The 23,938-nt window shown below is 42.9% G+C and overlaps 1 protein-coding gene across 1 annotated transcript; it reads left to right on the top strand.

The window, feature by feature from the left end:
* Positions 1 to 1,145: 1,145 nt before the first annotated feature.
* Positions 1,146 to 23,625, top strand: si:ch1073-396h14.1 (disintegrin and metalloproteinase domain-containing protein 10). Its single transcript, XM_042056851.1, has 15 exons — positions 1,146 to 1,530; positions 2,057 to 2,204; positions 2,340 to 2,458; positions 2,901 to 3,056; positions 6,744 to 6,838; positions 7,454 to 7,576; positions 10,131 to 10,223; positions 10,602 to 10,770; positions 16,834 to 16,997; positions 18,690 to 18,861; positions 19,045 to 19,189; positions 20,911 to 21,094; positions 22,047 to 22,146; positions 22,309 to 22,529; positions 22,768 to 23,625. Exons 1-15 carry the CDS (start codon positions 1,458 to 1,460, stop codon positions 22,870 to 22,872), a joined length of 2,067 nt encoding a protein of 688 aa, XP_041912785.1. The 5' UTR covers positions 1,146 to 1,457; the 3' UTR covers positions 22,873 to 23,625.
* Positions 23,626 to 23,938: the final 313 nt, after the last annotated feature.

Genomic DNA, 23,938 nt, shown 5'->3' with positions numbered 1-23,938 from the left:
TTCCATTTTCATTCCAACACATTTCAGTAGCCAGCAGAGGGCAGCAGCACATTGTGTGTTTTTAATGGTCTAGAAAATGGCCATGGCTGCCCATCAACACTTCAATAATGTTATATTTATGGCATGTGTATGTGTGGCATATTACTGCATCTTGTAAATGTCATTGTAAAAATAAGCTTTTCTACAGCTAACTTTGTTTTTGAACTTGATAAATGTGCTTAGTGATGTAAATCCTCATTAACCCGAATGTACAGTTAGGCTCGTAAGTTTTTGAACCCATGCTAAAGTTGACTAAGAAGAATATAAAATCATAGGCATTTATTTGGACAAGATTAATTGATTTGTTTGCTTGTTTGTTGATTGTTTATCTTTAATAACAGTAGTACCATAAGTTCTGCTATCTTTTTTCAAAAGAATGTGGTTAACGTGGTCTCACACAATAAACAAATACTGATGCACATTCAATTGAAAGTGATTGTTCCCAAAGATGCACCACATCCTGAAATATATGTTCATATTGTAGTTGGAAGCAAGTTTCCAGTGAGATGAAGGCTGTGGTGTTAGTAGTGAGTGGTATGATCAGTGACCTTCCTTTTTAATCAACAACTTCTTTTGCTTGTTAAAAGGCCGTTGTAAAAAGGGAACTTAGTGAGCCGTAAGGAAGGTACTGGACTATCCTAGAGTAACCCCTGCTCGGTGTGTGTGGCTCCTTGTGGGTGGGTTGATCTTGTGATGTCATAATTTCAGATCAGGCTGTTCTGCCTGAGCCAATCAACAGCCAGGGAGTGTGGTGGGCAGGGCTCATTGTTACATTCTCAGAAATGGGTTGATGGGGTAAACTGCCTCATCATCTGTCATATACTGACACGTGCCGGGGTCTTCACATACAGTAGTGTGTGAGGCTCCAGTGTGGTCTTTAACAATAATCCACCTCCCTCTTGTTTTGAGGTGCTCTATTCCGGTTCCTGGCTGGTAGTCCATGTGCTGGACTTGGCAGTGGTCCTTTTTTTAGGCGTGCCAGATCAAGTGAGCAACTGGGGGAGATGAGTAGGGAGAGGGGGGCTTATCTCAGTGTGCTCTGGCCTAGTGCATCTCTCCCCCGCAGGTCCAACTGCCCCCGCAGAGCTCAAATATGAAGGCGCCTGCTTTGAAAATGTTTGCCTTACTCCGGGCATTTAGTCCATGTTTAATCACATCAGCATGACTGGCCACAGCTCAGAATGCAATCACAGGCAAAGCTATAGTTTCAGGCCTGAAAGCAGATGCTGGAGATATGTTTTGTGAGCAATATTAATCGTACCCCTTATTCACAGATGTGGTCTGCTCCCTGCAACTCTGGCATGTCTGAATATGTCTGCTTCAGAGGTAGATTCGAGCCTGAGCAAGTAGCTAACATTCCTGTGTGGATGTTCCGGGTGCGACTCTAAGCGAAGACAAAAAGAAATCATGAGGATAGCATGGCTGGTGACGTTCTGAATATTATACACTCCTGGGTCCTTCTGTTGACATGCATCAGTGGACACAGTACAGGTAGAACTCTTTCCTCTATTGTCCTTTGGGGTCATGTCATGTCATGTTTGGGTGGGTCGTGTTGTGTATACTATGTAACCTTGAATGCTACCAGTGTAACCTTCAGAGTGATCGATCGATAGCCCACCCTCTGTATTAGCCCTTTTGATTGGACCTAAAACCTACATGTTCTTCTGATATTTACCCTGTTGAGAGTGGAGGGCACAGAAAAACACACGTCCCTGTCCTACTCCTTGGCACATTAGTTTTATGAGTCATACCAGAGTTTTGGACTCTCTGCTGTACTCCCACTTACTGCACTTGTCCAAGTCAGTGTAGTATTACCAGCATGAATACAGCGGTCACTTAAGGGAAATCATTCCACTGCTCTGTACCAATGAAAAACCACATGCTCTAGATTCAAGTGTGTTTAATTGAATAAGACAGTTATTTTTTTTTATTCTTTATTAAAATGAGGTAACATAGAGCATTTAGTATCCTATTGTTGCTTGTAGTGAAACACGTAATATTTTTTTTGTTCTCTCAGGAGCTTTAGGTACCATTGGTCAGTTCATAAAATACTATGAGGGGCTGACTTATGACCGCCAAGTTTTACATCAGAGTCACCAGCGAGTTAAGCGTGAAATAGTGTCTCACAAGCAGCAGCTACAACTGAACTTCAGCGCTTTCCAACGGTAACACCCTTCATTACACTCTCCTGGTCCCTGCACCTTTCAGAAAATAGTTCACTGGTTCCTGGAAAACATTTAGCTGGTTCTCCTCAGAATTCATTTGCCATTAACAATTCATCATGTGCTGGTCTTTCTCAGGGACTTTAACTTGGTCCTCAGACAAGACTCGGAGGGATTTGCAGATAACTTCAAGATTGACCTGGGCGACAGAGACACTGTTGTGGACCTCTCTCATGTTTTTTCCGGAAAGCTAGAAGGTATGTGAAAGGTGGTGATAAATCTTGTAATTGCCCAAGGCTCAATGTTAACTTTTAAAAGTGGTTGCCAGCTTGGCAATCAGGCATGAAGTTTTGGTTGCCAAAGCCAACCAAATCTGGTTGCCACTTGTAACAACTTGGTAGCCAAGGGCAACCGGGCAACCATTAATGTCAAGCCCTGTTATTGCCCCACTTTTCCTCACTCTACACCCAAGCAGCTAATTTCACTTGCTGGCCAGTTCTTAGGGAAGTTAATGTTCTGTTCATGCACTTCGTCCACATGTCTTTAAGGCTACATCCTCTGTATTCATCATTATTAAGTAACCTTGTCTTTGGAAGCTGAATTAGCTCTGCTTCCAGGTCTGATGGTTAGGAGACTAGCAGAAGGCAACCTACAAAATCAGGGCCGTAACACGTCCATGCTTTCTCCTTTTGTCTCCAGATGAGGACCAGTCCTCCTGCCACGGCTCGGTTCTCCAGGGCCTGTTCCAGGGCTTCATCACCACCGCCAATGGAACCTATCACGTGGAGCCACTCCATAGCTACACAACCAACGAGTCAGAGTTCCATTCCATTATCTATCATGAAGACGACATAGGCAAGTGAAGAGGGGACACATGGCAGCCTCCCAAACAAGCTCCAGGCTCCTCGTCGCCTTAAGCTCTCATTAGTCAACCCGTCACTGGCAGTTTAGGAGGAGGTTTGTCCGGACCGTTGCTATTGAGCCTGCCAGCCTGGGGCCAGCTGGTATTTTGCAGGGGCATTTCGGAGGTGCCAAGAGGGAAAGTGGCAGTAGGAGTGTGCCAGGGGTTGTATGGGAACAAAGGGCTTTTAAGGAAAACTTGATGCAACTCATTGTGGGGGAGATTCTTGAAAACTGCTTAACATATTGTTCTTGAAAAAAAACCTAAATGTGCATTTGTGTTTCCTTGGATTTGCTGAGAATTAGGGATCATTTGAGGGTGCTATAAGAAGGCCAAGACTGTTGACACAGTGGTGCTCCACAGAACTGCCCCGCCGAGGAAGAAATTTTAGCCCTTCTGATAGAATCCCGTCACAGAGTAGAAGTTTGGGAGGCAAGAGTGTTTAACAGAACTGCAGCCAAAGAAAAGAAACGGATGAAAGTAAAACAAAAAAACGGGTGCGTTTTAGAAAGAGTATCAGGTGACGGTGATCCCATTGTCGGGTTGAGCGGTGTGCTTAATATGAGGCTGGAGTCAGGACTGAGACACCCAACCAGCATATGCTCGTCAGTGACACTGATGTCAGTGTGACACTGGACTCAGGTCGTCTGTTTACAGAGGCTAGGTCAGCCAGCAAAGACTTGTGTTGGCAGCCTCTTCACTGCTCCTACGGTGCTTTTCAGACTAAAATGGAGCACTCGTACTCTAGTCCCCGTCGTCCCTGAAATTAGGCTTTGTTTACAAATGAGTGTTTAGACCTTTCATCAATATCACCAGGTGTGCTATGGAGAAATAACACAAAAGCAGAAGGATTTAGAGCCTATGAGTATTTGGCAAGTGCTTGCAGCTTTTAGGATGTAGAAAGAATGTAAATCTGTAATCTCATAAAGGGTCTGATTAAATAACATCTTAACTTGTAGAAAGACTCCAGACTGGCACCAACATTGTCATATTTGTGATATCCTTCTGTGTGTGTGTGTGTGTGTGTGTGTGTGTGTGTGTGTGTGTGTGTGTGTGTGTGTGTGTGTGTGTGTGACAGAGTATGTTGAAAGAGAAGGAAAGGCAATAATCTTGTAGCTATAGCCTAAGGTAAACAAACCCGGGAGTGCACTGTGGTTACCCTGGGTCATGTGATCTTGTAGTTGAAGTCAGACCACATGCATGAGGCTGAGAGGTTACTATAGGGCATTTCCCATACTCTTGGCGGCAATGGTCCCATTCAGTAGAGTAGCTAGATCTCTCTGTGAGATACAAACAACTACAAAGTCAACGATGCCTTTGCATGTAGACAAACTCATTGCTTTGAGCAAATGGCTAAACAAAGGATATTTATATCAGAGGGATAAAAGCACCGATTCCAAAAGAATGTCTGGTGATTTCATATTTATTTTCTTAGTGCAACAAAGATTTGGCTCGAGAAGAAGTTAGCTTTGCTGTTTGATTAGCTTGGCGTTGCCATCAACTAAAACAAAGGGAGATGGGCCTGTATATCAGACATCTTCTGAGACCCGTCCTACGCAGTGTAGGCTTGCTTTTACTTTAATTTCCTCTGCATGTTGTGTCTGTTTCCTCAAGAATTCTTTGGGACGGAAAGCTTGCTTTTGTCTTGGCATGGAACAATACTTAAAAGGGAACTAAGCTTTGAGAGAGAGTGAGAGAGAGAGAGAGAGAGAGAGAGAGAGAGAGAGAGAGCAGCCATGAGGTTTGTGAGCAGTCTGGAAATAATTCCGTCAATGGGTCAATGCCCACTGATTGCCCCAAATCCCCATCCCCACCCCCACTGACAGCCCTGTCGAACTGCCATTGGCTTACTTCCATTCAGCCAGATCGTCCGACCTAATCATGCTTTGTGTTTTCGAATGAGCAGTTGGAAAAGTGATAGCATGAGAGTCAGCTCTTGGCCAATGATCAATTCATTCAGTTGAGCTAATCTTATCTTGGTCACTGAAGGTCAAACCACCTGACTCGGTCCCATTCAATAGCTGAGCTTTCATTTTCACTAAGCCATTGTAATCTATTAAAATAATGTTTTGCACTTCCTTTATCAACTTGTGTAATAGTAGGGGGTGCAGACAGATAGGTGCTTAGAGTCTTGAAAACAATACAACAGTTAATTTTGTCTTGCTTAGTTCAGAAATTACAGACACTGAACCATTCCTGAAAAAATGCCTTAGACCTTTCTTGTGGCATTGTAACTACCAAATTTATAGCAACACTAACAGTTGTCTCAATTTGTAACGGTTACAGCATTTTCAATGAGATTTCCACAAAGGCAGCTTAGCCTTAATTAATGTTTTACAAACTTGTAACCCATCACTAATGAGTCATGAGCTATAGTCTCTAAATACACGTGGGGGGTGTTCAAGGGCAATGCATGAAGAATGAGGCCTTTGAGATTTACAGTTTAGTGCCAGTCTTCTTGAAATCTCCCTTGACTAGCCTATAATTGTGCAAGTATTTCAACAAGCAATGTGGGGTCATGGTCACTGCCATGAAACAAGTCCGGTGGTGGAACATAATGGACATTGGCGTTATTGTTAAGAATATTTATGTCAACACGTGCATTTATGAACCTTTAATACATAAATCAGATCAAAATCAAAATCAGATATTACTGAACTGTCATCACAGTGACTGTGTCATGGGTAAAAGCACTTGCACCTTTTAAAACGCAAAGACCACGTGTCCACGCATCAGTGCTCATTTCTGCTTCCCACTACCAGACTTTCACCCTGCACGTGCATTAGTGTATTCCAGAACAGTCCTTCGCACCCTTAAGCCTAAAGTATGGTCCCGCGTCTGCGTCCCGCGCACGCGGCACTGGTGAGCGCGTGACGAGATTTGCGTCATTTTTACAGCATGCGTCGCGTCTTTGAGTCGACCGAAATTTAAGACCGCGCGTCAAAGTGACGCGTAGACTGCGCATGTGTGAAACGGAACTGCTGTAAACACTCCCCTCCAGTAGGTGGACCACATAGAAGAACAACACTTAAACGTAGAAACAAACTTAGATTGAGTCAATATGGCAAGTCAACAATACTCAAAACCGCAATCTTTCAGCCCTAACTCCCAGCATACATTTCTGCTTGCAAGTAAGTACTCTGTGTTAATCTATGTGTGACGTACACACATTGTACAGGAAAAAGAGTGGAGAACACAGGAAGAGGGAGAATGCAAATTAGAACACCTGGACTGAATAAAGCATATAGACTCTCTTTCTTTACATTAGATATTATGCATGGCTCTGGGTCTGAAAAAGCTGTAGTCAGAGAATCGGTTCCAGACGGTTTATTGTCTCTACATTCAAGCCTATATTTACCCATTTAGCCTGCGCTGCACAACTAATTACCTTTTAAAGTGCTATTAACACAGTTGTTAACAAGTCTTTTTGCATGTGTGTGCTGTGCAAAATGCTTCCCTCTTAGTTTTTTTTTTCTTGCGCTCTCACTTTCTCTCTCTCTCTGTGTGTGTGTGTGTGTGTGTGTGTGTGCATTTACCTGAATGCCTATTCACATGTTGTAGTAGTTATGATGTTTATGTTTGTTATATTTGTGTAAGGTTTTGTGATTTTTGGGTGTGTGTATATGTGTGTGTCTTCACAGACATGTCCTCCCTAGGGAACAGAGTTAATGGGCTCTGTGGGTCGGACCTCTTGGCGCACCTTGCCAGAAGCCTCAGACTGGAGGAGGAAGGGCAGGTCAGACATGACATCACTCTTATACTCTTATTAGCACTTCGGCACACTTCCTGCACTACACTTACCCTATTTTCTTTCTCCAACGTTTTCCAGTGAGATTCCCATCCTCATTGTCACCCAAATTCACAAAAACTTTTCAGAAAGCCTCTCCTTTGCTCAGTTTTGCTGATGCCAGGGGAACAACAATTCTGAGACAAATGTTTGGACTTTATGTCCTGTACTTAGTGCCAGTGTTTCTGATTGTTTTCATAATCACAAATCGAGGTTAAAAGCCATGCGTGCTGAGGCCACATATCTACTCTATCTACACAACCTGTACTATTGTTTTAGAGAAATATTTGAAGATTTGCCAAATTGTAATCAGTCAACAATCAAGATAAACAAACAATTGGAGTAGCCTACAAGGAAGCACAGAATAGCAATACCTCATCGTAGTGTATACTGACAATAATTCTATTTTTAGACACACAACACTCCTTTGCCCGTAATCTGCAGATAAGGGTCCTAAATGAACTGCACACATGTTATCCTGGGCCTACCCAACATCCTCCTTTGCTTCCCACCTCTCTGTCGCCTTTAGAAGTGTGATAATCAGTGGTCTGGTGTGTTTCACAGGAAGAGTCACTGATGAGGTCGAGGAGAACAACGGATGATTCCAAAACCACCTGTCTGTTGCACCTGCAAGCGGACCACTTCTACTACCGGAAGTTTGGTAGCGTGGAGGCTGTCGTGGCACAGGTAATGCATACAATACGGTGCAGGCCAAATAAAAACTCTTATGATGATTCTACCTTTCCCCTGAGTCATTTAACAGACATACACTACCATTCAAAAGTTTTAGGTCACTTAGAAATGTCCTTGTTTTCATCAACGATGCTGTAAATGACTGTTGGAAACAAATGGCTGATCTTTAATGCAAGATCTACTTGACTACGCCAAGTATACAGATGCCCATAATCAGTAACCATTCATCCAAAGTTCCAAAAGCACATTCTGTTTACTAATCTGATATCATTTTAAAAGGCTACCTGAGAAAACATTGGAGAACCCTTTTGCAATTATGTAACCACAAAATGTAATCTGAAAACTGCATATGAAAATGAAACTAAATGAAAAAACAATGCAACTAATCTCAGCTGGTATTCTGTCTGTAATGGAGTGGAATGGAAGTTTCTAAGTGACCCCAAACTTTTGAACAGCAGTGTACAGCTGTGTAAAGTGGCACATGGTCAGAGAGAGATATGTACATACAATATGTACACATGACAAGAAAGTATACATGAAAAATGTAAACACATATGTAGATCTCATGTGGTATGGGTGTTCCCTGGGAATCATACCTTTGGCCTCAGTGTGTCTGGCGCCAAGGTGTTCCCCTTCAGCTGCAGGAAGCTACAGGAATGCCTTTTTTCGCCTTTTTTGAGGGATCATGAGCCACAATGGTCCAGTAATGTACTTTTTCATTGTTGAAAAAAGTGGTGCAAAGTGTCTCCCTATTGTGGGGCCAGGGGAAGTGAGGTTATGTCCCCTGTATTTGCAGATGGGGGTGGATGAACTGTTGGGGGAAAGTTTGGACATTTTCCAAATTCTACGTTTTGCCAAGTTTCATGACCTTGAGAACATACAGTCTATTTGAACCATGTAAAATCGAAATGTTACGTAATGTTTGTATATTGAAAAGAAGGGGGCAGGATTTCCGTCACTTGTAGTTTTTTGCCCCAGAATGTTATGTTCTGTACAATATAAACCCATTGCCCATCCCAGAGATCAATTCATGTGACTTCATCCTTTTTTTTTGTTATTGTTTTTATTCCATTGTCATTGTTGATGTCATACACTCATCTAGTCAATGTACCATATATCATGCCATACCAACAATCATATTTTACAGCTTTTTACAGATGTGAATCTTGGAAACACAGTTTCTATTGTTCTATTATCCTATTGGTTTGAAGTATTTTGTTACTAGATGGATAGTTACATTAGAATAGAATATTTTGCTTTATTATCTATACAGATTTATCCAAGGCTCCTAGACTCACTCCTCAGGTAAAATGATTATTTACAGTGTTAAACAAAATAAGTTACCAAGGAATGAGAATACTTAGTCACCTTTACAGAGAAAAGAAAACATATGTGGCTCCCTAATGTTGTGAGAAGGAGTAGATACAGACCAAAGATACATATTGAGCTGACTTGTCCCTTTAAGAGCTTGAATCTCTCCTTGGACGTCATATTTATCTAATCTGGACTTTTGTTTTTACGGAGGGGAGTTATACTATGCCCTTCTGGTTAGCGCTTCAGACTTGTAACCGGAGGGTTGCCGGTTCGAACCCCGACCAGTAGGCACGGCTAAAGTGTCCTTGAGCAAGGCACCTAACCCCTCCCTGCTCCCCGAGCGCCGTGTTGTTGCAGGCAGCTCACTGCGCGCCGGGATTAGTGTGTGCTTCACCTCACTGTGTGTTCACTGTGTGCTGAGTGTGTTTCACTAATTCACGGATTGGGTTAAATACAGAGACCAAATTTCCCTCACGGGATCAAAAGAGTATATATACTTATACTTATACTTCAATGGAGCAGCTTATCAGTGAAGGACTATGGGGTGGCAGGACTACTGTACCTACAGCTGTGTGAATGAAGTGTGGGCGCGGGCCAGAGTCCGTGTGAGAGTTGGGGCCAGGTGCCCAGGCACTTTGCCACATGTGAATCCAACCCCGCAGCATGCCGCTCCCAGCTGGCACATTCAGCGTCCACTTCCAGGTCGCCATGTCTCTGGCAGCCTGCTCTGGTATGTGGTAACACGCTGCCCATGACCAGGCCCAATCAATCGTGCGCTCTGACAGTTGATCTGGCAGACCGTGCTCCGAGACTGTTCGGTCCCACTTAGACGCTCTACTGAGAATTGCCCTCTCTTGATTGCGTGGTGTCAGACTTGCAGTCTGCCACGTGCGGTGGGTACAAGACTGTTATGCAAGACTGATGAAATATCAAGTAACTCTCTGGGAGGTTACGATATAAGAGCCACAATTAATGTGTTTGTAAAGGATGGCTGGTAAATGTTGTCAGAATTGATCTCCTCTATGTTTATCAGTGGAGATCCCTGTACTCCCTACTGTGCTCTCATATAGTGACATTGGACCACACATGGGCTATTTCCTTTTCTAGGGTACCTGTTCTGTACCATCTATCATCCCAATGTATGTCACTGTGGTCATCATGATGGTCTGACAAGCACACTGAGGCAATTAGAAGTTACAAAATGTATTTTTTTTTACCCATTTCTCCTTCATAGGTAGCCTCCTATATGAGAGCTGTGAATGATGTTTATGACAAGGCAGACTTTGAAGGCATCAAGCTGATCAACTTTAAAGTGAAGTCCCTCAGTGTGAGTGCCATAACAGCATCACATGAAACATGTGATTTTTCTCTCATTTGAACTTACCAAAAATGTTGATTGCACTGTGCTGAGATGATATTGGTTTTAATGCATAGAATGCGTTCATATTCAGAATGTGTTGCTTAAAGGCTTATTGAATGAAATGACTTTTGCATGGGGCCAAAGAGGTGCAACAAGTGAATTTAAACAGAAACTATGGGGCAATATCTGCATAGGCAGTCTGAATGCAGATGTTAGCCTATGCAGTCTGTATGCAGATATGCAGCCTGTCATATTCAATTTCAATTTCAATTTAATTGTATTTATAGAGCGCCAGAACATTACACATGTCTCATGGCGCTCATATTCCTGTTCAACTTCTCTCAGGTGATGACAAAAGAGGAGCCAGGCAACCCCATGAATCGACCGTTCATTGGGCCAGAAAAACTGCTCAGTCTCTATTCAGAGACCAACTGGGGAAACTACTGCTTGTCTTACCTGCTGACTAACCGTGACTACAGTGGAGTGCTAGGCCTTGCGTGGGAGGGAAAGACAGGTAAAACAACAACAACACTGAAAAGAAAGACAAAAAGAAACAGAAAGCCTAAGCTGAAAAGCTGACGGTGGAAGTATTATCATTAACGATAACATAGCACACGTGAGAGACCCTTATGACTCAGGTCGTTAAGCGATAGACTTAAAGCTTGTTTGGTATCTGCCCTTTGTCCACTTCTGTCCTTGACACATTTCCAGGAGGGGCGCCAACACGCTTGTTCCTCATCTAATCCCAACCCCCCTCGTGCTCAAAGCCTGCACAGACACTTTCCACTTTCCACAAAATACTAAGAAAAACAGGATGTAGGAAATTTACTGGCAGGGCAGACAACAGAATGAATAGATTCACTTTGTTTTATTGCCTTTATTAATTTATGTGTGGGACTGATACTTTATATGTCTCATCTTAAAGTAATTAAGCGCCACATTCATTGTTTTTGTTCAATCATCAGGGATTTATATCCATTTTGGTTCTGCATCTCTTCCTAGAGATTTAATAATATGAAAAATTTGACTATGCCAACACATTTGCCATGATCCTGTGCAGTGGTCTTGTATTCAGATTTGCAAATAAAATAAGCATTTTTGAGACCACATCACATACATTCTGTAACATACCACATCACCTCCTGTAACATACACTGAATATAGTGAAAAGCTTGTATAGATTTAAGTCAAGAAGTGATACGTTCTCCAATTGATTTGTGCCACACAGTCACTACTGTCATAATGACCCTGCTGTAAAGTAAAAGATAGTAAAGGCTATCATTCTAGCTGTATGAAGACAAAACAAAACTAGAGTGCATATTTGAAAAAACTACATGTGGTAGAGGCTGTATGGCAGTTGGAAGAGGGTACGGTAGAAGTGGATAGGGTGGATTGCCCTAATGTGGGTAATTTTTTGCTTTTCGGACTTATGTTGTAGGCTAGATTAGGCAACAATGTGAAGGCAACAGCTTTGCTTTCCCATAGTTTCACTGGCATTCATTAGTTTGGGGAAGATCCACAGCCACTGGAGCTTAGGTGTCCCACATTAGGACAATTTAGCATAATCGTTAACAGAGGTTTCAATCAATGAAATCAGATGTCTGTTAAAGTGTGTCCATGGAGGTTGTAGGTTACAGTGATTTTAAAACAACTACAGGGCATAGTTGGGCATGAAGCAAAGCAAGGTCCTGAAATCTCAGTTTTTGAGGAGCAATTGCAACCTATGCTGTTGCGGGGCCTTTCATATACATTCCATAAAGTTAAAAGTAGTTTATATGTGTTTGAAAACGAATTTAATCAAAGTGTGGCGAGATACTGAGGGCCATGGTGAGTCCACAGCATGGGGGTCGCAGAAGAAGCCGAGGGTTACAGTTCACTGAGGACAAGGTTACAACTGTAGTAACAAATGATCTCCTCTTTTTAGCATCCATGCGGTTTCCACAAGCACAACAACATTTTCCTCGAGATCCTACAGTGACTGCAAATCAGTGGGCCACCATTTACCTTTCGGATGACATAGGTGGCATTGTGTGTTGAAATGTGCATACTATACTTATTGAACCTAGCTAATCTCATGTGAGATGTCTCCATGAAATATAAGTCCAATGTTTATTTGCTTTTTTGCTGTCAGGAAGTATTAGGAAGTAGTAGTGTCTGTCTACTGGCTGACATTTAGACAGTCTAACAAGATAATTTCAATTTGCAATTTGCTTACAGTACATTGTGCAGCATTTTAATCCACTTCCTGGACACTCAGTGAAACTGAGGTTCTCCTTGTACGACATAAAACTCATAGTGAAGTAGGTAAATCTATGACCCTAACAAGACTGTTTTGATTTAGAAATAAAATAAAACATTTAATAAAAATAAAATAAAAACATTTTATAGTATAGTATAGTATGTTATAGATTGCTACTGCACTATTGTGACAATTTTTTGTTTAGCTCCATAAGAATTGATTTTCAATGGAGATCAAGTGAACGAACATGTGCCACAGCAAACCACAATGCCAGCTCATTGGTACGCCGTGCACAGGACACTGGATGGGCCTTACCAGACAAACGCCCAAAGACACTGATATCATTTCCTGACCAGGGAACTTTCTGTTCTCTCCTACATCTGAAACTATAATTACATTTTATCAACATCCTTACATTCCAAAATGCCTAAACTCATGAAATTGACTTGCCAGGACAAAGAAAGTATTCACATTCCAGCACAGTCTGTGACTGGTAGCAAGGCTTTGAATATCACTGACATCCCACATGTCAAGTGACAAAGTAGGCTGTGTTGTTGTTGTGGGGGTGTGGAGGGTGGGGTTGGGGGCTGTGGAGGATAAGAAAAGTAGGCTGCACTCCGTGAATGTTGCCATCACATTGTCAGCTGTGTGGCTCTGGATTGGCTGTGCAGAGGGGCGTGAGGCCACCTAAATACAGTCATGTGACGAAAGAACTCTGCATCTTTTTTTCACCCCCAACCCCGCATGTTTCTCATCCACCACCGCCACCATGGATGCTGGCTGGGTAGTAGTGCTAGTGGCTACATTCCACAACTTGGATTTGTCTCCATGGAGACATCTCACATGAGATTAGCTAGGTTCAACAAGTATGCACATTTCAACACACAAAGCCACCTATGTCATCCGAAAGGTAAATGGTGGCCCACTGATTTGCAGTCACTGTAGGATCTCGAGGAAAATGTTGCTGTGCTTGTGGAAACCGCATCGATGCTAAAAAGAGATAATTTGTTGCTACAGTTGTAACCTTGTCCTCAGTGAACTGTAACCCACGGCTTCTTCTGGGACCCCCATGCTGTGGACTCCCCATGGCTCTCAGTATCTTGCCACACTTTGTTTATTAGTTTCCAAATATGCTTATTTGTTTTTGGGAGAAGAAAGGAAATATTCAACTTCAAAACATAGGAACTATCTCCATAGGGGGGGGGGGGGGGGGGGGGGGTAATATCACTTCTTAGAAGCTTAGAGACTTTTCTCTCCTAAGTCTCTGTACTGTATCCCTGAAGCGGTGAACTCGCCGGCCGTTATGGCTGACCTACTATTCAGAGTGAACCTGACTTTGTTGTGATCCTAAGCCTGCATCCCATTGTGGGGTAGTGTTGCCAGCCCCTGGCCTAAAGCTCTCCCGGTGACAAAAATGGCTTGGCCTGAGCTTGATGGAAAATTGGCCTAATATAGCTCCTGAAGTGGGTGGAGACTCTATGGCAAGTTGTTGAAAGGCAAAACCACAACTTAAACATGAGCTCTTTGGCTGTAAAGGACGGCCACTGGACAAGGATGATTCCATTTCTTGTTGGGTCTTTGCAGCTGCAGTCCCCTTGGTGATTTCCAGGGATGGCTGAGTTGATCAAACATGTACCAGTCATAGCTTCCGTAGAAGACGTTTTCACAGTAGCTACTACTAGCTAGCATGCCTGAACTCATGTATCCTCTTTGCCCACTGACACACTGATTAATGTGAATGTTTACGTGTCTCTTCTCTCACTCTGAGTGTTTTAATGACTGAGGTGAGTCACTGAATTAAATTTAATTGTGTAACCCTTATTAGATAAGACCAGCATTCTTGACAGCCCACTGCCATGGCCTGGAGCCTAGTACATGAGTCAAAAGGAGAGTTGAGGTTTGAAGAAGTCAGTGCATATCTCCACTATGACCACTACAAGAACTTGTAAGAGCATGCCTCTTGCTGCTTTGTCACAGAGTTCACCAGGCCATAGAAACCCATGTCCCAGCTCCCCTGCATTCCTTTAGGGCAGGGGTCTCAAACACCCGGCCCGCGTCCTGCCCAATTCCGGCCCGCGACGTATGACAAAATAATAATGTAATCCGGCCCTTGAGGCTATTAATTGCGACAAACAACGATACTGATTAAAATAGACGATAGATCCAGGTACGGGGACAAATCTCATTTGTAGGCCTACTCTGCTCCACTATGTGCAAGACATCCAGAGCTTGATTCAAACCCAAAATCGCTGCGCAAAGTTTTCAGGAAATACTTGTATTACACGCGAGAAACACAAAGACGTGCATTTGTAATGACGCGGAAGCGATGCAGGCCATAGTGTTGCAGAAATTAAGCAGAAATAGCCAGGCCTACACCAAATGTTGAAAAACGTTCACGTGTGATGAAGTCTTAGGTAAGCTTATTCACCTATTCTAATTCTGAAGGAGAATATCCTTTTGGAGATTATGATCGATCGTCTATGACAGTGATAGTCACGGTGCGTCTGTGAATGGAGGTGCGTGTATACAACGGTGTCCACTAAGCATACCATGCTTGTTTCGACCCTCTGCCCAACATAGCTTGGAGGTTGCAGTGGTAATCGTGATGATAGTGTCCGTAATGGATGTGGTACAGACAGCAGGGCTAGTAGAAATAGGGCTCTAAAGAACTACAAAGTCACGCAATATGATGCGAACTTCTGGGTACTGCAGATTACCCGCGATAGGAACTGTTTGACCAGAATACTTTATTGTAGGCCTATATTGTAGTAATCTATTACTAAACCACAACATCTTAGGTGTTGGTATACATCTTAGGTGTTTTTCTGTTAATTTGTTATGTGGGTAATATGAAAAAAGGAAAGTAAACCTGCTTACATATGTTCATCCAGTATTTACTGAAAGGTGCATAATTTGAGGTGCTTGCCATTCAGTGACAAATTAGATGGGTAAATTTACCCCCTTCATAAACTTTTGTTTTACTCAAAGATTTTTACATTTACAGTATAACTTTATCTCTGACCACTTTCAAGCCATGGCCTTTTAAATTTTGATATAAAAATCCAATGGTGTTGTTTTCTTAACCCTGATGCCTAGTTTGCCAGGTTTAAAAAAGTTATGAGAGGAAATATTTTTATTTGGTGTGAAACACACACACATACCTGTTTTTTTATGTTTTTCCTTTATTTTATAATTTGTATTAATATTTATTTTATCATTATTTTATTTATAAGCTAAGGTTGCTAGCACAGGTGTCTAAAACTAGATAAAAACACTTGCACTTTCTGTTTGCAGTTTTGTGTGGTATTTGAAAAAAAGAACATTGCATTTTCAGAAATAGCCGGCCCTCCAATCAGATGACGTTGGCAGAATTGGCCCCCAGCTCATTTGAGTTTGAGACCCCTGCTTTAGGGTTTCTCCTTTCATATTACGAAAGAGGCAATGAATGCTTTGACCTTTCCAATTTACCCATGAAGCTCCTCAAAACCAATACTCTCTAAAGATAGCAGATATGCTATGTTATAATGACTGACTGACTATTATTGTGTTACATGCTTCAAATGTAAAGCACTTTGAGCTGCATTCTGTGTATGAAAGGTGCTATACAAATAAAGCTTTATTATTATTATTATTATTATTATGTAACAATAAATAAATAAAAATGGTAAATAATTAACACTGCTCACTTTGCACACTTGTTGTCATGTTTCGATGACATACAATTTCTTGAACAGGAATCTCATTAGTATACTTAGCCTATTGATAAGTATGGTAAGAGAATTCACAATAACAAAAATGATTAAAATATTTTGGTTATGTATGTACATTATCTCTGTGGTTTTTGTGGCTTTTTTTACATAAGGTTGAGTTCCAAGGATGACAATGCACTGTGCATTCCAGGCATTCTGCCCTGGAAATTTTGTCAACATATGGCAGTTAGTGTTGATAGGCTGACGGATTAACCAGAGCCACAGCCTCTCACACAGCAAGCCATTCTTCCCATCTGAGAGCCCTTTGGGCCAGAGGACTTAAAGGCAGCAGTGTTCACGTGTGAAAAAGCCCAGCTGTTTGTAATCCAGCAAACCTAACCATTATGTAAGTTTGGGGGACGTGTTTCGCTGAAACTGGAGAGTGGCGTTTTTTAGGTGATGTTTGCTCATGAGAAAAGGGACAGAAGTCTCAGGGTTGTTACGTCAGATGTACAAAACAGGGAGATGGGAGAATAACAGGACACACGCCTACAATGTACTGACAGAGGTTTATTGGAAATGGTTGTCAATGGGTGAGTTGAAAAACATCACATGACTGCTTTTTCCCCCCACTTTCTTGGTCTTCCAGGTAACTGGGGAGGGATATGCTCTAAGCACACCACTCTGAGGGACGGCCGCAACTCTAGCCTCAACACGGGCCTGATCACTGTGCAGAACTACGGCCAGTATCTACCCCCCAGGCAGATCCAGCTCACTTTTGCCCATGAACTGGGCCACAGTTTGGGATCTCCGGTGAGTCTCATGCCTCTCTTACTGCATGTAGGACATTAAGTCCTACACTCTGTAGAACAGTTCAGTTGGTGACAATGCGTCCTGATCTCGGAAAGGGGGGGGTGGGGTCCTGGGTGTTGCCCAAAAAAGAAAAGTCTGCAGTCAGAACAGTGCTTGCCCTGTGGCCTCGTTCTCAATCCATGTGGGCCCAACACTGTGCTTTATTGGCATTCATATCGGAGCAATCCATGCATCCACCCGACAGAATCCCTTTGCTTTGCCTTGTAGAACCACCGTGAAAATGACTTCATGAAAAGGGCAGACAGGCTTGCATGCCCCCTCCACGGGACCTGTCACCCATTCTAAAACCCATTCCACCTCCAGCACTGCCCACCACAAACCAGCTCGCTCCACTTACAGCTGACCCCTCACCCACTGACACCACAGCCAGTTACCTCGCCTCATGAATGATGGTTACCCCTCCACAGGCTCGCTTGGAGACTTGCTCCGCGTTCCTGAGTCAATTAGTTCCGCTGTCTGCTCTCTCTCTCTCTCTCTCTCTCTCTCGCTCTCTCTCTCTCTTTCTCTCTCACTCACTCATTTTCTCTCTCTCTCTGCCTCTCTCTCCTTCTGTCTTTCTCTCTCTCTCTGCCCCCCCCCCACCCCGTCTTTATAAATTTAGTGAGTTGGCTGACTCGAGCAAAGCCTGAATGACCTGACATACATGTTTTCAGTGTTTCCAACACCTTGCCTTCAGTGTTTTTATGACCATGCAGAGATCAGAGAGAGAGGCTTCACCTGAGATTTATGTGGGCTGTCCAGCCCTTAGCCTGCATCCCATTGGACTTTATGTTCTGAGGAGTTCCTTCGCAGTGCCCTAACTACCATGAGTCACCATGGGAGCAAACTTTTAATCTGGTTTTGTATTAACTGTTGGTTTATTGTTTTCAAAACAAACGTTAGGAGCATGTGACCCTGTACGCCCTAGATAAAAGACAAAGGCTGAAAGGCATCCGTGAAGATATGATGAATGAGTTGTTATCTATGCCCCTCTTGACATCTGTTAGTTATGGGATCATTTCATCCAAGGCCCAGGGACACTGTCACTGAAATCCATTCGAAAGTCATGTCTGATGTGATCTGAATTCCTGTAGTAAACATCTGTTTAAGCATATTTGTATCAGACATAACGGTCTATCAGTTGTTTTAACCCTTAAAGGAGTACCGTCACACTGGTGTGACGGGAATGTTGAGAAATGAACGTTGTAAAGAATATCTGGGTTCATTGAATTCAACATAGAATTTTAGAACCTTCAATTGTTGCGGAACTTAGAACGTTCAAAAACCTACACCTTTAAGGGTTAAATGTACAATAAATATGCAAAGTAAAACAAACGTGTGTACAACAGGAGGCGCTTACCAGGCCCCAGTGGTTTGTTGTGTCTTTCTTAGGCTTGTCAGAGGTCAAACTCTCAGTAGTTAGCCCTGTAATGACCTTAGGGTGTAAATCACGTAGAAGAACTGCCCTTGAGGATACCTTGCCCCTGCTGAATTGCCCTTTTCATAAGTTGAAAGAGACACAGATTAGTCTTGCTGTTGGACAAGAGGGTATATTTAATGAACATCTTTTTTTCTAAGCAAGCCCCAAAGAGTGTTTTCATTCAAATAAAAACACCTCACCCTAATATGCACTCTCCTCTGTCTGGGTCCCAGCATGATGAAGGCCCAGCATGTGGGAGCCTTGGCTCGGAGGGAGGCAAAGGCAGATACCTGATGTTCCCTCACGCCAGCAACGAGGTGCAAGAGAACAATGACAAATTCTCCCCCTGCAGCCTCCAGCGCATCGGCCAAACGTTGCGGACAAAGAAGGACGACTGCTTTGTCGGTGAGAGCGAGGAGACGATTCACCTTCTGGGCGGATTTGCTGTTTTATTTCGTGGCTTATCTGTCTGAGATCTTTAAGCGCCTTGAGGCTATGTTATGTCGGAGCTTGTCTTTTTTTCCTCTCACGACTCATCCTTGTTCAACCCTTAAGAGGCGTCTGTGTGCATGCTCTGTCTTGCTGTAGTTAGCGATCAGCCCATCTGTGGAAACCAGATCGTGGAAGACGGAGAAGAGTGTGACGTGGGCCACAACGACTCGGACTCGTGCTGTTACAGCTCTAAGGAGTCGCTGGCAGTACAGTGTCGACTGAAACCAAATAAGCTTTGCAGGTATTATCATACGACTCCTTCTGAGAACTTGTGTGCTAATTAAATTTTCCTCTTTTGTGCTTTTAGTGTCATTGGTGTTATTATTATGACCGCCGCGCAGCGAAGCGGCGGTCATATAGGTTTAGTCAGATTTTTTTTTTTTTTTTTCACATGGCCAATTTTCCGTCAAGGATTTCCGGGACACTGAAAGACCGGGGTACACAAAAGTTGGTGGGCATGTAGCCCCACATGGATAGCATGGAACCATCGTTTTTCATTTTGATCTGTAGCCCCCCTGCTGGACTGGACCCCCCGAAAGGAGGGTAGGGCAGACACAGTTTTCTGTGAATATCTCGAGAACCGAGTTTAGGAGGACCACCTTTTTTTTGTATGTTGATCTTATGGGGCCATGTCAACCCATTCCATAACCACTCATTTCATTTATAGCGCCACCTAGTTAAAAACAAAAAAGTAAAAATGAGGTGTTGTAATCGCAGGTATCTGTGACCTAACATGATCAAAACTGCACGAAATTGGAAGTGTAGGATCATTATGACACCCTCTGAATGCACGCCAAGTTTCGTGGAATTCCGTTCATGGGGTGCCACACAATAAATTAATCTATGTTACTGTACACCAACTGGCCTGTAGGTGGCTTGGTCTTAAGGGGCCATGTCAACCCATCCCATTACCACTTATTTAATGTATAGCGCCACCTAGTTAAAAATTAAAAAGCAAAAACTTAGATGTTTTAATCACAATATCTCTGGCTGACATGGTCAAAACTGCACGAAATTGAAAGTGTAGGATCATTATGACACCCTCAGAATGCATGCCAAGTTTTGTGGACTTTCGTTCTTGGGGGGCCGTACAATAAATTAATTTATGTGTACATTTAGTGACCGTACACTAACAGAGTTTTCTGTGAATATCTTGAGAACCGTAGGGCCTAGGATGACCAATGTTTTGCGTATGTTTGCCTCCAGGGATCATGTTAACCTATTCCATATGCACACATGTGCATAAACAAGTACACACGCACACACATACATTCACAGTAATCATACGTATGACACATACTCACACAGTAGACATATAGATAGATAGATAGATACTTTATTGATATGTACGCATGCATGCACATGCACACACAAAGGCACATACACAGACACACACACAAGCACATGCACGCACACACACACACACACACACACACACACACACACACACACACACACACACACACATAAACACACATACTAAACTAATCATGTTTTGGTACTTTATGTCTAGCAGATACCAGTGAGAATTGAGTGTGCATAGTGCAATTCAGTGAGACCGTTATAATCATATGCCTTTCAGCGTGACTTATTTTTGTGGAAAAAATGTGCTGGACTGGGTGGCGGTCATATTTTGTACCGCTCTGCGGTACATCTAGTTTCCCTTCAGGTTAACTGAGGTTTGGAAAGTGATTTTGCAGTTCAGTTGTTTATCCCACTAGCTGAGCAGGGAAAAACATGGCACAAGAGATGTTGGGGTCAAGGGGTCAAGTCTTTCACAGTCCAAGTACTGATAAAGATGCATGCTTTCACAATACTGTAAGTCACTTTGGATTAAAGTGTCTGAAATGAAACTGACAACTTTGGCAGTGCTTTATGGTAATGGCAAACGGTGGTGTTGTGCATGCCGTTACTAATCCTTCTAAAGTTTCCTGCCAAACCCTTTTGCTTAAAAAACTGCAGTCCCAGCCAAGGCCTCTGCTGCAGCCCAAGTTGTGACTTCAAAGCCCGAGGCACGCCATGTGAGGATGAGTCCGAGTGCGAGATGAAGAGCGAGTGCTCTGGGGCCTCTCCACACTGCCCTGCTCCTCGTCCCAAAGCCAACATGACCGTCTGCAGTCTGGGCACACGCATCTGTCTACAAGGGGTACGTCAGAATGTGATGAAGGTCAATGCCGATGCTCGCAGTGAGCCAGCTACATAGCCACAATAATGAACATTAAAGTTTCATTAAGTGGATTCAAGAGAGTCAAACATGCTAAACTGATTCAAGATAGTCTGGCTTTCACCAGACCAAGCTCAATCTTTTAAGATTAAACATTGGTCTGGGGAGTCCGCTATGTATTTTCTACTGCACAAAAGGGGTGATCAATGGGCATAATTTAAATGACTCTGTACACAATTGGATAGTCATTCACCAATCTGACCAACGAACCGGGTGAAGTTTGCAGAGCAACGCGTATTAAATCTGACAATAGCGCGCCAGGTGGATAAGCCAGCTTGTGATTGGGCCCGGGCAAAATTCTAATGAAAGCAGCAGAAAAAGATGCACAGGTTTCCAGCCTGAGCTGCAGGGCGAAAAAGAAATCGCCGGCAGATCAGGCTGGGTTCACCCAGCCTAGATTCAAGAGTCAAACATGCTCAACTGAGAAAAGGCTATGTAAGAATGTTTGATTACTAATTAGAAACACAGTTCACACACTGTGTTTGAAATGCTATGCCGTTTTCAAAGGGAAGCCCTTACAAACAGAGAGTGAGTGTTCACAGTATATAGCCGCATGTGTTTTTAGTTGAATTCTGTTCATTGTATCACCCACCGAGATGACGAATGAGGGACTTGGCGAACAACGTTGGTGTGAGAGAGAGGAAAAAAGTTCTCAGAAACCACACTGTACTGTACATTTCTCATATATCACCCTCTGGAGAATCACAGGCATGCCTTCCTGTGTGCAACACTCAAAAAGAAAAAAGCCATGCGAGGAAATTCTGTAACCTGGCAGCATTTCCAGCCACATTCTTCTGTATTTCCTGAACGAAAGGCTGTAAGAGAGCTGCACCCCCCACAGAGCTACCTAAATCATCCTTTCTATTTGTCTCAGGAGTGCTCTCTGTCTCTCTGTGCAAAGTATGGCCTGGGGCAGTGTGACTGTCCAGGAGAGTCCATGAGAGAGAAATGCCACATGTGTTGTCAGCAAATTAGTAAGTGTGTGTTTTCTTTTTTTATTATGTCGACTGAATATGTTTATTCAGCGGGAACAATCCAACAGAATAACAATTCAAGAAAAACACCAGACTACTTCAAGAAAAGCATTAAGAAAGTGAAAAAAATATATTTTCTTTTCCATCTTTTTTCACTGCCAGACGAACCCAAAACATGTGCGAGCACTACCTCCTCTGTCCTAGCCAAACATTTTCGGGGAAAGCGTGTGGCCTTGGTGGCTGGGGCTCCCTGTTCAGGGAACCAGGGCTACTGCGACAAGTTCCAAATCTGCCGACTGCTGGATGCAGATGGGCCAATAGCAAGGCTCAAGAATGCCTTTCTTCATCTGGATGATTTTGATGACCTGGGTGACTGGATGGTGGTATGTTCATGTCTGAATATAAACAGATAGATGTATTACCACATTTACATTTCATCCTGTTTCGATTGAACCATTATCAGTTTTTGATAAACACATAACAACTAAATTACTCAACACACTGTTTTTTCTCCCAATTGTCACCATGAAACACTAGTATTTGTCCTTCCAGCATGCATTTCACATTTTTTGTCTTGCACAGTTGTAAGAATTTTACAGAAGTACTTATATTTCTCCCTAGGCACACTGGTGGGCTATTCTTTTGGCCATCCTCACGCTCTCTGCCGTTATGGCTGGCACTGTGCTTGTGTTTGGACGTCCCTTGGAGATAGATGACACTGAGTAACCAGACAGCCTCCCTTCCTGCCTTGCCACCACTGTCACGGGTGGACAGCCCAGTGCAGCCGTTTTGTCAATCCACGGCCCTGCGAAAAGCAAACTTGACTGTACTCTCTGCATCATTTCTACTGATTCAGAGCACTGTGAATTAATCCCCAAACCCTTTGCAGAAAAGTTTTGAGGATGGAAAAACATCTCCCAGCTTGTTATTGTCTTTATACTGTTGGTGAGCTGGCTGGGCTAAATGAAGGTGATCCCAGGTTGAGTCCCATCTGTCCAAACATGCTTCGACACTGTTTGAACTCTTCTGTGCACAGGCTTCCAAGCATCTCCAGCCTCCCATCAGGCTGTCCTTGCAGAGCTATTTGAACTTGATGTCTAATTTGAGTCTTGACTGTGATCCAGGTTTCCACAGTGTACTGCCCCCAAGAGCCTTCGACAGAATTCTATTCAGTGTCTCCATAGATATGTATGACAGCCAACCAGAGAAAGATGTTTGTGCACTTTTCCACCTGCACCCATACATTAGGGGTTCATTTGTGGCAGTTAGTAAATCAAGCTGTTTGATAGCAAATACCTGATTACTGCTGAGAATCAAACATGTTGAGCAAACATCTCAATTTAGTTGTACATTTCTAGAGATGCCAGAGGCAGTTGTTTTCAGGGGGATAACTTTATGGACCCTTTCAACAAGGTAAACAAAAACAATGCTTGAACATTCTATTTGGGCCCCAATCTACTTCCTCTGCATTAAGATAACATATGGAATGTTAAAAAGGAAGCCTTGTGGGGCCAACTATGATGCTGATAATGGAACTCTCTTGAAAGGGTCTATATAAGGATACAATGGAAAGTTAAAGTAATGCATCAGTTGGATTCCTTGCAGGTAGCTGTCATCTTAACCCAACAGTTAAACAGTTGTCAAAAACATAATCAGAATATGATACCCAACCCTTATCCTCACCTCAAACTCCAGCTCATCATTCTAACACTAACTTCTGACTTTAAATGTAACCTTATTTGTGTTATTTTTTTGTCCAATTGTTTGAGAAAAACACAGGTAGTACAATAAA

This window comes from Alosa sapidissima, chromosome 12, assembly GCF_018492685.1.
Source record: "Alosa sapidissima isolate fAloSap1 chromosome 12, fAloSap1.pri, whole genome shotgun sequence".
Lineage (NCBI taxonomy): Eukaryota > Metazoa > Chordata > Actinopteri > Clupeiformes > Clupeidae > Alosa > Alosa sapidissima.
This window is presented reverse-complemented; position numbering and strand designations above follow the sequence as displayed.